Here is an 11,768-nt window from a genome sequence, read left to right on the forward strand (position 1 = left end):
TAACCGAATAACACTTTGCTATGAATGGTAAATTCTTTGACTTATTGTAAGTCCCTCTGACTGAACTGAGCCGACCTCATGAACTATTTGGCTGTGCGGGCGTGCTATGGGAGACTTGTTACTATAAGTTATATATGTTTATATTCAACACGAAGGTACAAAGGCTTTGACAGGAAGAGAAGACTACTAAGCTTGACGTCGGCTAACCATTTCTGCATGAGTTAAGTCTTGCATGTCTTTTTTGTCCACAATTACTGAAGCAATTTCCATCTCTTTTGTGTTGTTCTGTGTCTTTCAAGGACAGGAATTTGCACTTGGGCTTGTTTTTTTTGTTTTGTATTTCCTACCTACTGAACATTTGAAGTTATGATGTGCCAGCCATTTCCTTACGCATGAAGCAAAATTGCTTTTGAATGTGTCTCAATTTGCAATTATCAAGTAGTTGGACAACTTGTGGCTCATTCCTCGTACATCACAGTTCACATGATGTTTCTTCCTCCTCCTCCTGAATGGATGTTCAAATTTTGCACAGACCGAAAAAAAACACACACATGAAGATGCACATATAATGCATGAAAACGCATATCGCGCATCGGTGGACACATACGAGGGCAAACCTTGACATGCACACAGAAACAGACTGAAGGCAGCTGTTAATCCACTTACCTCCACAGTGTTGGTCCTTATCAAAACCAGATGCAGGGAGAATGACTGCAGAGGGGAGAGGAACACAGGGTCAGACAAACACATGCATGCACACACATACACACACACACACACATGCAAGCACACTCTCCTTGGAGAAACACAACAACCAGCGACTGTAACATCAGGGGAGTTGGCACATGCAGAAACAAAAACAGTGAATGAGAAATTAAAATGTCATATAAGATGTTGCGTAAACAGTCCATGGAGAGGTTCTTTTTTGGATCAGTGAATTTCAAAACTTTCTAGAGAAAAATGGACTGTTGATTGAAAAAACAGCTCTGTTCTGTCAGATTGAACCTCTCTAGTTGCAGTTAGAGACACTTGATGGCGAGGCAGCAATTTACAGCTACAATGAGTCCTGTCCCCCACAAATCCTAAAAGGAAAGCAGAGGGGGTGCAGGGAGGGTTGATGTGTGTGTGAGCAGATTTAATTGCAGTGCCACATCTCTTGATTAAGTTTTTGGCCTAATTTTTCAGCTTCCTCACAGCCGCCTCCCCTCTGCAAGTGACCTTAACAAATCCATCCATCGCCTCATTGAAATTTGCAATAAAATTAGATGTGATTTGGTGTTGTGACAACCCATTAATATTAATCGCCTTCGTCTGGACTCATTAGGGATTCTGAGCGTGGAGAGGCCTACACTGGCGGGCCATGAAAAATCATTTCAGGAGAAACTTTCATGAGAAACAAGTTACACTGAGGCCAACAGGGTCAACCGCTAACTTGTTGAATTCACATGGACTTAATTATGGTTAATTAACTCAAGCAAATGACTGAGTGCATGAAGAGGACTAAAGCTACACACACACACACACACACACACACACACAACTAAGACATGCTTGTGTGCATGGACGTGTTTGTGAATAAAGATGTGAGGATGATGAGCGATTATGCTGAATGACTATGATACTCTGTACATATCTGGGCATGACGGACGAGCTATGTCCCAAAACCTCCAGCTGCTGTCATCGAACATTTGGCCTTAAACAGTGTTATAGGGCTGAAACCTGATCGTCTGATCTTGAGAAGACCAAAGCCGACAGATTGTGGGGAAACCTCATCATCTTTCCAATGGATGACAAAGCAGTGAAAAGATGTTTTCTGCTAACTGGAAGCTAACTCACCATGGCATGCTAACTTCTTCTTTTGATTTCTTTACAAAGTTAAAACACAGTAAAAACTAGAGCTGAAACTATTAGCAAAGTTATAATTTTTTGGCTTTGAACTTAAGATGGAAAATTTTATTGGATGGACAAATTAACTTTTGTTGTCAACCCATTTCCTGTCCCTGGTATGACACTAATGTGGCGAAAAAACTAAATCTGTGACCATATTTGAAAACGCAAACAAGGCCAAAGCAACAAACACAACTATAAGACAAAAATGTTTTGTTTTTCTGTAATCCTGCTAAAAGACAGACAACCACATGGCACTGACAACATAACCTCCTTGTAACAAGTGAAAAACATGCAGTGCATTTTGGGATATTCAGGGCTGCCAACAGGTTGTCTCCTCAAAATTCTGGCAGAAGGACAACAAACCTCAGGACCTTTGAAGGAGTGACCTCACCCTGTAATGACGACTTTGAAGATGGCTGCACAGGTACAGTGTATCTGACGGCTGACTGACTCACCAGGTATTTCATTGCAGTCTCTGCGCTGAGTGCTGTTCCCCACACAGGGGGTGTTGCCCTGAGCACCACACACCCGACTCCTCATCTGCAAGCCTGAATCATCACAGGCAGACCACAGTGACCAGGCCATCCAGCCACCTAAACACAGAAAAAAGAGCAATCAATACAAACCCAGACAAACAAGGCCACATCAAACTCAGACAGCCTAGAAACCAGTGCGTCCAGCCAAGCTGCCACCACCCGCGACCACTAACCTTCCTGGCCAGCCAAACAGCCCAAACACACCAAAAAGTGTTTGTGATGTAAACAGGATTGGAAGAGTAAACCCGTGGAGAGTTTGTTTAGTGCATTGCGGAGATGTTTGTCTCCTGAGCCAAGCTTTAGTGCTGTTTCCCCGCAGCAGGCGACCGAGCAGTAAACAAAGGCTCCTACCCAAGAGGAAAGAGAAAATTCCCAACTCTCAGCTCCTCCCTTTGAACCATGCACTCTCTGCACTCTCTCACCCTGTATTTAAAAGCACAGGCTACTGCAGTGAAAGGCTGATGAAAAAGATGGTTTGTTATTCAGAGTGCTCTCAAGTGTGCAGTTTTGGCAGAGAGGGCCTTGAGTAGCGGCAGAGGACAAGGCCTCTTTTACCTTTCCTATCAGCCTGGTGCTCACCAACAGCCTGCTCAGTCTCCACCATCTGCTCCCTTCTTGCCGCACAACCATCTAGACACATAAAACACACCGACCACCTCAAATGTGTTTAATAACCCTGCATCACTACAACCCACTTTAATTGCTTCATTTATTCCCATTTATTTTTGTCACACGAACAACCTGCGTGATCGCACTGTTGAGTCACAAGGAACGCCATCAGGCTGGAGGCTCCTCGTTAGTATTCTGTCCCAGCAGTCCTTCCTGCTGTCCTCTATTACTAGGGGAGACTTTAATCAAATGACCTGCGACAGGGGCATCAAATATCCCTGTGACTGACAACCAGCTTGCTTCTAATTACGCATGCAGAGAGGACGGCGGCACCAGGAGGAACCCGAAAGATGACCGATATTGTGGCAGTCGATAAATGAACGGACGAGGAGACTGATTGGGGCTGGAGAGGTTGTTAGCAGACAGTCGATCAGCACAGGCCTAATGGGACGTGTTGGTCCACCTCAAACAGGAAAACATTAACCTGATAAAGGAGGCTGATTAGCATCGCGTCAAACTGAGAAAAAAACACACAAAAAGCCAATTCACCTTTCTTTGTCTGTAATTACCAGGGCGGCTGACTGTAAGCGTTACTCTCCCTGTGAATGACAGTTGGGCTGATTCAAAATGAAAAGCAGCTGAGGAAAACGTCAGTTAAAGGGGAAACGACAATTTATTCAGGCAGAATTCATCTGCACTACAAGGCACCACCCCATACGACATTTGTCCAAACCATTTTTTATTTTCCAGCCAAATGAATAAAGGAAAGATGTTGAAGACTGTTTTGATATCAATCTCCAGAATCAAAGTCGGGCTGAACCCTTAATGTGAGTTGTGATACTGGACTATTTTCTTCTTCTCTTGGATTAGCAGGCAGATTTCTCATGAATATTTCAGTGTCCTTGTGGGAGCAGAATTGAGGTGGGGGGAGCGGAGGGGGACACAAAAGGTGTTGTTGTACGTACACCTTACATCTCATCATCACATGGTGTGAGACTTTGATTTGAAGGTTATTCTTGCTTCCCCAAAGACAAAAATTGAACACCACTAGAACATCTAATTTTATTTAAACTCAGCAACCTGTGTTTGTCTGTTTTTGTGCTGCTTCTTGTCTGTGTGCCTTATTTCACTTTATGTTAAGTTATAGTTATCATAAGTTATAGTTATTTACTTTTTAGTTCTTTCAAATGATTTACTTCCTCACTTATTTTAGTGGCGTCTTGATAGTTATGTTTTATATACCCAGCATTTGAAACATTTGAACATTTGAAACAAAGAGGCAAATTAAATAAAAAAAAACTTTTGTGATGCTCACTGACGTGAAAAGTTTTTTACACTACTTTCCAGCAAAACTGTTGCTGTTTCACCAGATACTCTTAAGAGCACTGAGCAGTCAGTTTTCTTTAAATTTGCTTTCTACTGAAGAAGCAGTCCAATGACAGTATCTGGGCTCTTGAACTTTAGTATTAGTAAATTATTATTATTACAGATTTTAAAAGGCCATGTGAATTTTACCAAAGGTCTAGAATAATTCCATTTAAGTGCATTGGCAAATAAAAGTCTAGAAAACATTTTTTTCCAGACTTCTTGCTGCATTAGCGATAACATTTACACATGACTGTCTGACAACAGCTCAATCATGATAGTGACATCATGATTGTTGTGACTGTACTAGAGCGACAGCTCACACAGACACTGATAACAGATTTTGCCTATCGATAATTGATTTACGGGTCGGTGTGGAGAAGCGGCGACCTGAGTAACTAGGACTAGAATATGTTGTTTTTGAAATTTTAAATGTCATTTTTCAGGGTTTGTAGAAGCACAAACAAAATGTGCTTAACCTCCATAGTAGGCTTGGTGGAAGCAAACAGTGTTATCCAATGTGCATTAGTCGACAGGTAAGTAGGAAAATTAAATAGTGACAGTCTAAGGAGGAAGTACCACTGAAGGAGGAAAGATGTTTTTTGAAATCTGGGTTAACAGATTGTTAAATGTTAACCTGCTTCGTTCTAATAAATGACTAACTGTTCTGTTAGTAAATCCATTATTCATTTACCGGAAGTTACACACACTTAATATACGGTTTTATTTGTTTGCCAGTATTAAATATGCACTCAAAAGCATTCAAAACTTCAAACGCATTATGTAAGATTTCTTTCCATTTTTTTTTTTCAGTACAACAGCACAAGTGGATCTCTTTTTAAACCTTTCCACAGAGGTTGCCATGGCGCTCAGAGCTCCAGTCGCACAGCGGGAAACGAAATGGTGGGAGGACGGGTTGTTTTCTCTGCATGATTCTGTTTATCTTTTCATATATCTGAGACCTGGTTTATTCATTAGGACAAGATGAAAGAAGCAATTTAGCAAAGGGGACAACACAGAAATGAAACGGTGTGAGAGATGATTGCCTGCCTTGAGGCGTGATGAAAGGACCCCCAAGCTGTGGTGGCATGACAGAGTTAGATTTTGAATTTATGTGTGACCTTACCATCGCAAGTGTGCGTGTTACACAGGGCCTCCTCAGTGTGCAGTCCTATGCAGATGTCCCCTCCACTGGCGGGGGGAGGGCTGTTACAGGAGCGCGTGCGTTGGTAGTGACCGCCGCCGCAACCCACTGAGCACTGAGACCAGGACGACCAGCAGGACCACGCGCCATTTACTGTAATGTACACACATGTACACGTTACATTACATAATCACACAGCGCCTTTGCTCATTAACACATGAATCCAAACTATCATCGCTACAAGTTAAGACCACACAATAGTCTCAGGACGTTTCTCAAACATGACATCCACACTCTTCAAAGGAGCCTGGAATCATTTCACCTCAGTTCAAATCTACTTCAAATGTTTGTACTTTAAATGTGCAATTCAAGGAAATACAATCAAAAGTAAAAGTTAAGATAATCTGATCATGCTGGGTCTATTTATATATGGGTGATGTATTCATTTAATCCTGCTTTTAATTCATTTGTTTTAACATTTTTTTCTTTTATTTTTGCCAGATTTGACATTCCTCTGGTCCATTTTCATGTGTTTTATCATTTATTAAAGCAAATATATGTAACTTGCGACTGTGGTGCTATTAACACATATGACTTACATCATGTAATTTGCATATGAAGACGTGTGACATGAGTTGACTCTGAAAACAGCTCTGCTAGTTTCTTTGTGCTCTGTGACAGTTTTGTGGATCTGTTGACCTCAGGGTCCAGTTGCACCAGCTGATGTGCCCCAAGGCGGCTTTAAAGCTGAAGCAGAATTTGTACCTGTTGCACCACCTGGGCACCTTCATGAATTTTTAGATATGCAGACCTTCTGAAGTTCTCAGACAGGTGTAACACAGCCAGTGTTGCCAGGTGGGAAATGTAGAATTATCGTACCACAGACTCGAAATTATCGTATTTTGGGGTAAATTATCGTAAACCCGTCATAACCAAAATAGTAAGCTTACTGTTGCGCAATAGTCAAATATAGTCCTATATGTGTTTAAAAGTGCTGCTGTGTGCTCCAACTTAGTTGTGTTACACTAATGTGTCCCCCATAAACAAATGACAGGTGGGAACTAATGAGCTAAATCATGAGGCCACCCACCGTGAGGGGACTGACACAGCAGGTTAACTTTTTGAAACAGTATTCATAATAACTGAGAAGAAAATAAAGAGTAAATCTGGCTTCACTTAGTGACATTTATTTTTGCATTCCAACATTTGAATACTATTTGAATTACTTGTATGAACAATCTTTTTTCAAACAATAATTCAGTTTGAGCTGGACTCAAACAAAAACACATTGTCTGTTTATTCAGAGATTCTTCTTTGCATATTTCATATAGGTCCAGTTTCCCTCTTTTTCTACTATATTATTGTAATAAATATCTATTTGGGGTGTTGGTCATTTTCTAATCGTATCCGTCTTTGTCTTTGTTTTGTCCTGTGTGACTGTTAGATTAATTTAGTCTCCTCATGGGGGATGTTAATGTTTCATCTGATCTAATCAGGAGAGCGTGACTGACTAATTGACTGGCTCGTTGACTGGCTGATGTCCGTCCGACTGATCTAGGGGGCCGGCGTTGCCAGGTAACATCACAGTGCTGCAGAAAACTACATTAGCTGAGTGGATTAGTGTGACACTAAGAGTGAAACAGGCTGTGACCACTTAACTCTGACTAGCTCTCACAGCCAGCCACCACTCTGCCTGACTGACTCTCTGACTAACTGGCTGTTTATCTGGCTGACTGGCCGAGTGTCTGACTAACTGAATTACTAAACGACTCACAGAATTCCTGCTGCCTGTCTGCTTGTCCTCCTGTGTGGCTGAATTGCTGTGTTCATTTATGTTCAGAAATATGAAGTGGAAAAATTCCTCCATGTGTTTATTTGGCTGCTCACGAACACCAGGAACTTTTATTTGAGCTGAATAAAACAAATAAATTGTCAGAGCTGTTGCAGCTGATTCAGACCTGCGCCACAAGAACTTTGACCTGGTAAAATTCTGAAACTATAAGAATTAAAGACAGCAGGCCTTGTGGAGCGAAAACAGCTTGCATACATATTTACTTACACTTGAAAGACTTGATTTGACTCAGACTCATTTTGACTGACTTGAGACTAACTTTAGTTTCACCTAGTCTTACCCTGGGGACACACTGCCTACCTGAGCAGCATGTGTGCCTTGTGGAGCAAGTATTTTCAGCATCTTTATTAACAAGTTAGAGCAGCAACACAGCCCGGTTGTACGGTTCATGTGCAGCTCGGCTGAGTCTCGTCTATTTTTTCCCGGCATGTGCACACAGTTAATAGCAGTGGACAGAGAAAATGAGCTGTGATATTAGTCATATTAACTTCCTACCAGCAGCATTATACATCTTTCACTACAGTTTCAATGTGTACCTGGAAAAAATATATTTCTTAATTCAACACTTCCTTTGTTGGTTTAAAGTTAAAAGCCCTGCAGCTTTTCTGTGGACAGAATCCTCTCAATTGTCAGCGAGGCTTTTATTTGATGGCCATTTTCAGAGGCAAACAATCAGTGTAGGAAGATTGCCTGTCTGGGTCACAGTGCTGCAGCAGCACTGTGGCACCAGCATTAGACTTAGACAGTGCTTGTGACAGCTGACCTGAGACTTGACTGACTAAGATCGTACTTGATTTGGACTGATTTGAGCCCTGACTTGAACATGACTGGGACTGAATTGAGACTTGACTTGGAATGACTTTTGTCGTTACATTGGCTCGTTTTGAATAACTTGAGAATTGACTGGAACTTCCTTGAGTCAGCTGAGACTCTGACTTGCCTGAGGCTTGACCTAGACAAACATGAGACTGTCTCAAACGACTCGAGTCTGGACTTGGATCTGTGTTAAACTGATGTTCAAATGCTTTTTAATTGTCACACACGAAGACTTGCAACTCACTTGTAGTTTGCCCCTGAACACTTGAGACTGGCTCTGATAATGCTTCAGGCTGGACTTGGACACGCTCTATGGTACAGTGATCGATTTAAAAACATGTCACGCTGAATATAGAATTGATCATTATTTTAAAGCTTACAATCTTGATGAAGCTGCAGGGACAGGCATGCTCATTTTACTCCAGGTGTCTGAATACAAACTTTACTTAACGGACTGTTTTCAGGTCAGAAATTCTTATAATGAAACTCGTAATTGAACTCTGAGACTCAATGACTGTCTGCCTTTTCTCTCTCTCTCACACACACACACACACACACACCTGCACACTATTCATTTCAATCTCCTTGGCAATCTTTATTGCCTCCATCCTTCTCTCTAATCTCATCATCAATTACTATTTTGCACTCATTCTCTCTTGTCACTGGCCTTGTCCTTCTCACCTGTGTGTCTGCCCTGGACAGGCGCAGTGAGACCAGCTGTACACGTGACACTCATGGCAAAAGGCTTCCAGATTGGCTACCTCCCAGTGGGAGGTAACCAAGGCCGCCTCTCCTGGGCTTCCTTTGGTTTCAAATGCCAGTTGCTAAGCTAACCGCTAAGGATTTAATGTGGATACCAACATCTGAATTTACATACACTACAGGGATTTGATCACCTTGCACCAACCAATCATAAATCATTCATTCATAAGGTAGCAGTCATGAATACTTAAGGCTCTTAAAACGAGTTCAGACATTTTTCAAAAGCCTCCAGTGTGCATGCATGTGTAGGCCTGCCCTCAGTCTGGTCTAATAAGTGTAGCCTGTCAGTGCAGCACTCTTTGGCCAGCACAGTTCTAGGTCAGCTGATTATGGTTTGATGAGGAGCTTGAAATGGATAACTTCATTTGTCCAAGGACTCTCCCTGCACTGCTGCAGCTGCTGGTAACCATTAGCTAATGAAGCTAATGATCCACTCAGCAGTGTTTTACTACCAGCATTGACCTCCATCTCCCCTTCTGTCCATCAGTGTGCATGTCTTTTTTCATGAATCTTTAATATGCTGAAGAAGTTTTTCAATAAAAGGTCAATAACTTACTATATCTGCTCTCAAAGTGGATGAATGTGACTTCCTGCATTCAAGTTGTTTTGGAGAGACTGACAAAATGACTTGATGGTGAATAAAAACAACCAAAAAAAGCAAGTGTTCGTATCTTCAAATTCATCTGTCACCTGTCAAGACTGAGGTTCTCTGTAGACTTTGGTTGGTTTGGTTGATCAGATTGTTCTCTAACATGTCAATTTGATGCTAAAATCTTTCTGATCTATAAGAGAAATCTTTAGTGATTTTACACACTTTGACACTTTAATCTACATGTTAATGTGCTGCATTATATCAGAGAAATCATGGTCTACCCACTAGTCGTCAAAAACCTAATGTGAGGTATCTATCAGATATTAACACACAAGCACTAAGAGATTTTATGCCCTCATGTTTAATGGACTCACACTATCAACACTCCATGTGGAAAATTTGTTTTCACCTGTTTTTAAAAGAAAAATCTGAATAAACAATAAATTGAGAAGCAACTAATCTATCTTTGTATGTGTTTTTAAAAGAATGGGCCCTGCAGCCTGTGATGGAGACATGGTCTTGGGTGTGTCTTCTCTCACCTGGACATGCTTGGACATTACAGTCCTGGTACTCCACAGGCGAACCACGGCATGCGACCGGGGCGCTCTTCCCCTCCGGTCCGGCGCAGGTCCGCCGACGGGTCCGGTAGCCTTTGGCACAACTCTGTGAGCAGCTCGACCAGGTCTCCCATGAAGACCAGCCGGCACCCGCTACTCTCACCACTGGTGTCTTCAAGAGCTCCTCGACAAGGGCTACAGAGAGGAAAAGGTGGGCAAAGAGGGAACAACACAGTTCTGGGTCAGATTAAAGTCAGACATATATGCAGTGCAGTCAGATTTAGAGTTTAAGGAATATAAAGAGATGTGAAACACGCAGATCGCTCAAGTTAACTTGAGTTCAAGTTACAGAGTGAATATGACTTTGCCAGCAGACATATTTCATATGTTTGTCCTTCTGCCAAACTCTATCTGTGTCTCATGCATCCCACAGTCCCCTGCTGTCAGTGTTTCATCTGTTTGTTAGAGATGTTGCGTGCGCACCTCCCCCCCCAAGGAGGCTGACAGGGGGAGACAGGTAATCGATTCAGGAGGGAGGGGGGGCACTAGTGGAGAGAGAGCAGTGGACTGTGACCCTGTGTAAATCTGTGTGTGACAGTGTGTATGTGCGAGTGCTGGACTGTGACCCCGTCACTAACAGCATGTAGGGGAGCTAACCGGTCTAACAGCAGGGCCCCTTTGACATGTCAGCCGCTCACCGGGAGAAATCTTAGCACACCGCTGCCTTTCTACTGCGTTCATATGCAGCAGTGAGTATTTTTGTGTGCGACAACTGTGCGGTGTCGTCTGTGTATACATAGATACAGATATCAGATCATTATCCTTTTGACATTTCCCCACACTACAAGAATCTGATCAGACTTTTCTGCCTTTTCATTCTCTGCACATTTGCTTTTCCATCAACTCCCACTTGGAACTTGGTTAACTATAGTTTAAGGAAAAATCCACACAGAATTGACATTATTACTATTTATTCTCATGTACTGCAGCTGTGGCCCTCAGGTGGAAATTGGATCATTAAACTTGAACTGATGAAGTGAGTTTTCATTTTAATGTCAGGTTATTTATAGTGCAGCAAGGAGTTTCAGCATGCACACGCCACCTCTCAAACACAGAATTATAAAGATAAATGTGTGATAACAGAGGCTGATGAGGTGAGTTAAGGTAAACAAGTTGTCAGGTATAAGTCCGCTGAAGGTTTACCAGCTGGTGAAACAAGGAAGGATCACATCACAGAGGAAAACAGACGTGTTTTGAGCCTCCATTTGACAACGTGAGAGCCACCTCCCAGACCTGCAGTGGGAGCTTATACCAAAGGACGGGAGCTCGATAAGCAAAGGCTCTGTCCTGTAGGAACAGTTGAATAACCAGCACGGAGAGTGTGTAAAGGTCACAATGGAGAATTAAGTGGAACAAAGCACCAAAGGCAGATTCGTGTGTGGACCGTAGACGGATGACTCCGGCCCAGGGCCCAATGGGGTCACAGTCTATGAGTGAAGTAACTGTTGTTAAAATTTCTCACTGCAAAGTGAAGTGTTCTGATGAAAAACCATTCACTTGAATGTCACAAGAAAAAGCCATCAGCAGACCTTCAAAGGGAGTGTTTATCCCCTCAGGAAGACTTTTATTTCAGTTCAGGTGCAGC

General features: G+C 42.3%; 1 protein-coding gene across 1 annotated transcript in view; it reads right to left on the bottom strand.

The window, feature by feature from the left end:
• Positions 1–11,768, bottom strand: part of sema5ba (sema domain, seven thrombospondin repeats (type 1 and type 1-like), transmembrane domain (TM) and short cytoplasmic domain, (semaphorin) 5Ba) — a 147,702-nt gene that overhangs the window by 4,288 nt on the left and 131,646 nt on the right. The window contains exons 17-21 of the mRNA XM_070837589.1: positions 10,106–10,318; positions 5,527–5,697; positions 2,982–3,056; positions 2,346–2,483; positions 667–711 (exon numbers count right to left, since the gene is read on the bottom strand). Coding sequence (XP_070693690.1) covers positions 667–711; positions 2,346–2,483; positions 2,982–3,056; positions 5,527–5,697; positions 10,106–10,318 — 642 coding nt within the window. The remainder of the gene's footprint in view (positions 1–666; positions 712–2,345; positions 2,484–2,981; positions 3,057–5,526; positions 5,698–10,105; positions 10,319–11,768) is intronic.

The sequence above is a fragment of the Pempheris klunzingeri genome, chromosome 10 (assembly GCF_042242105.1).
Source record: "Pempheris klunzingeri isolate RE-2024b chromosome 10, fPemKlu1.hap1, whole genome shotgun sequence".
NCBI lineage: Eukaryota > Metazoa > Chordata > Actinopteri > Acropomatiformes > Pempheridae > Pempheris > Pempheris klunzingeri.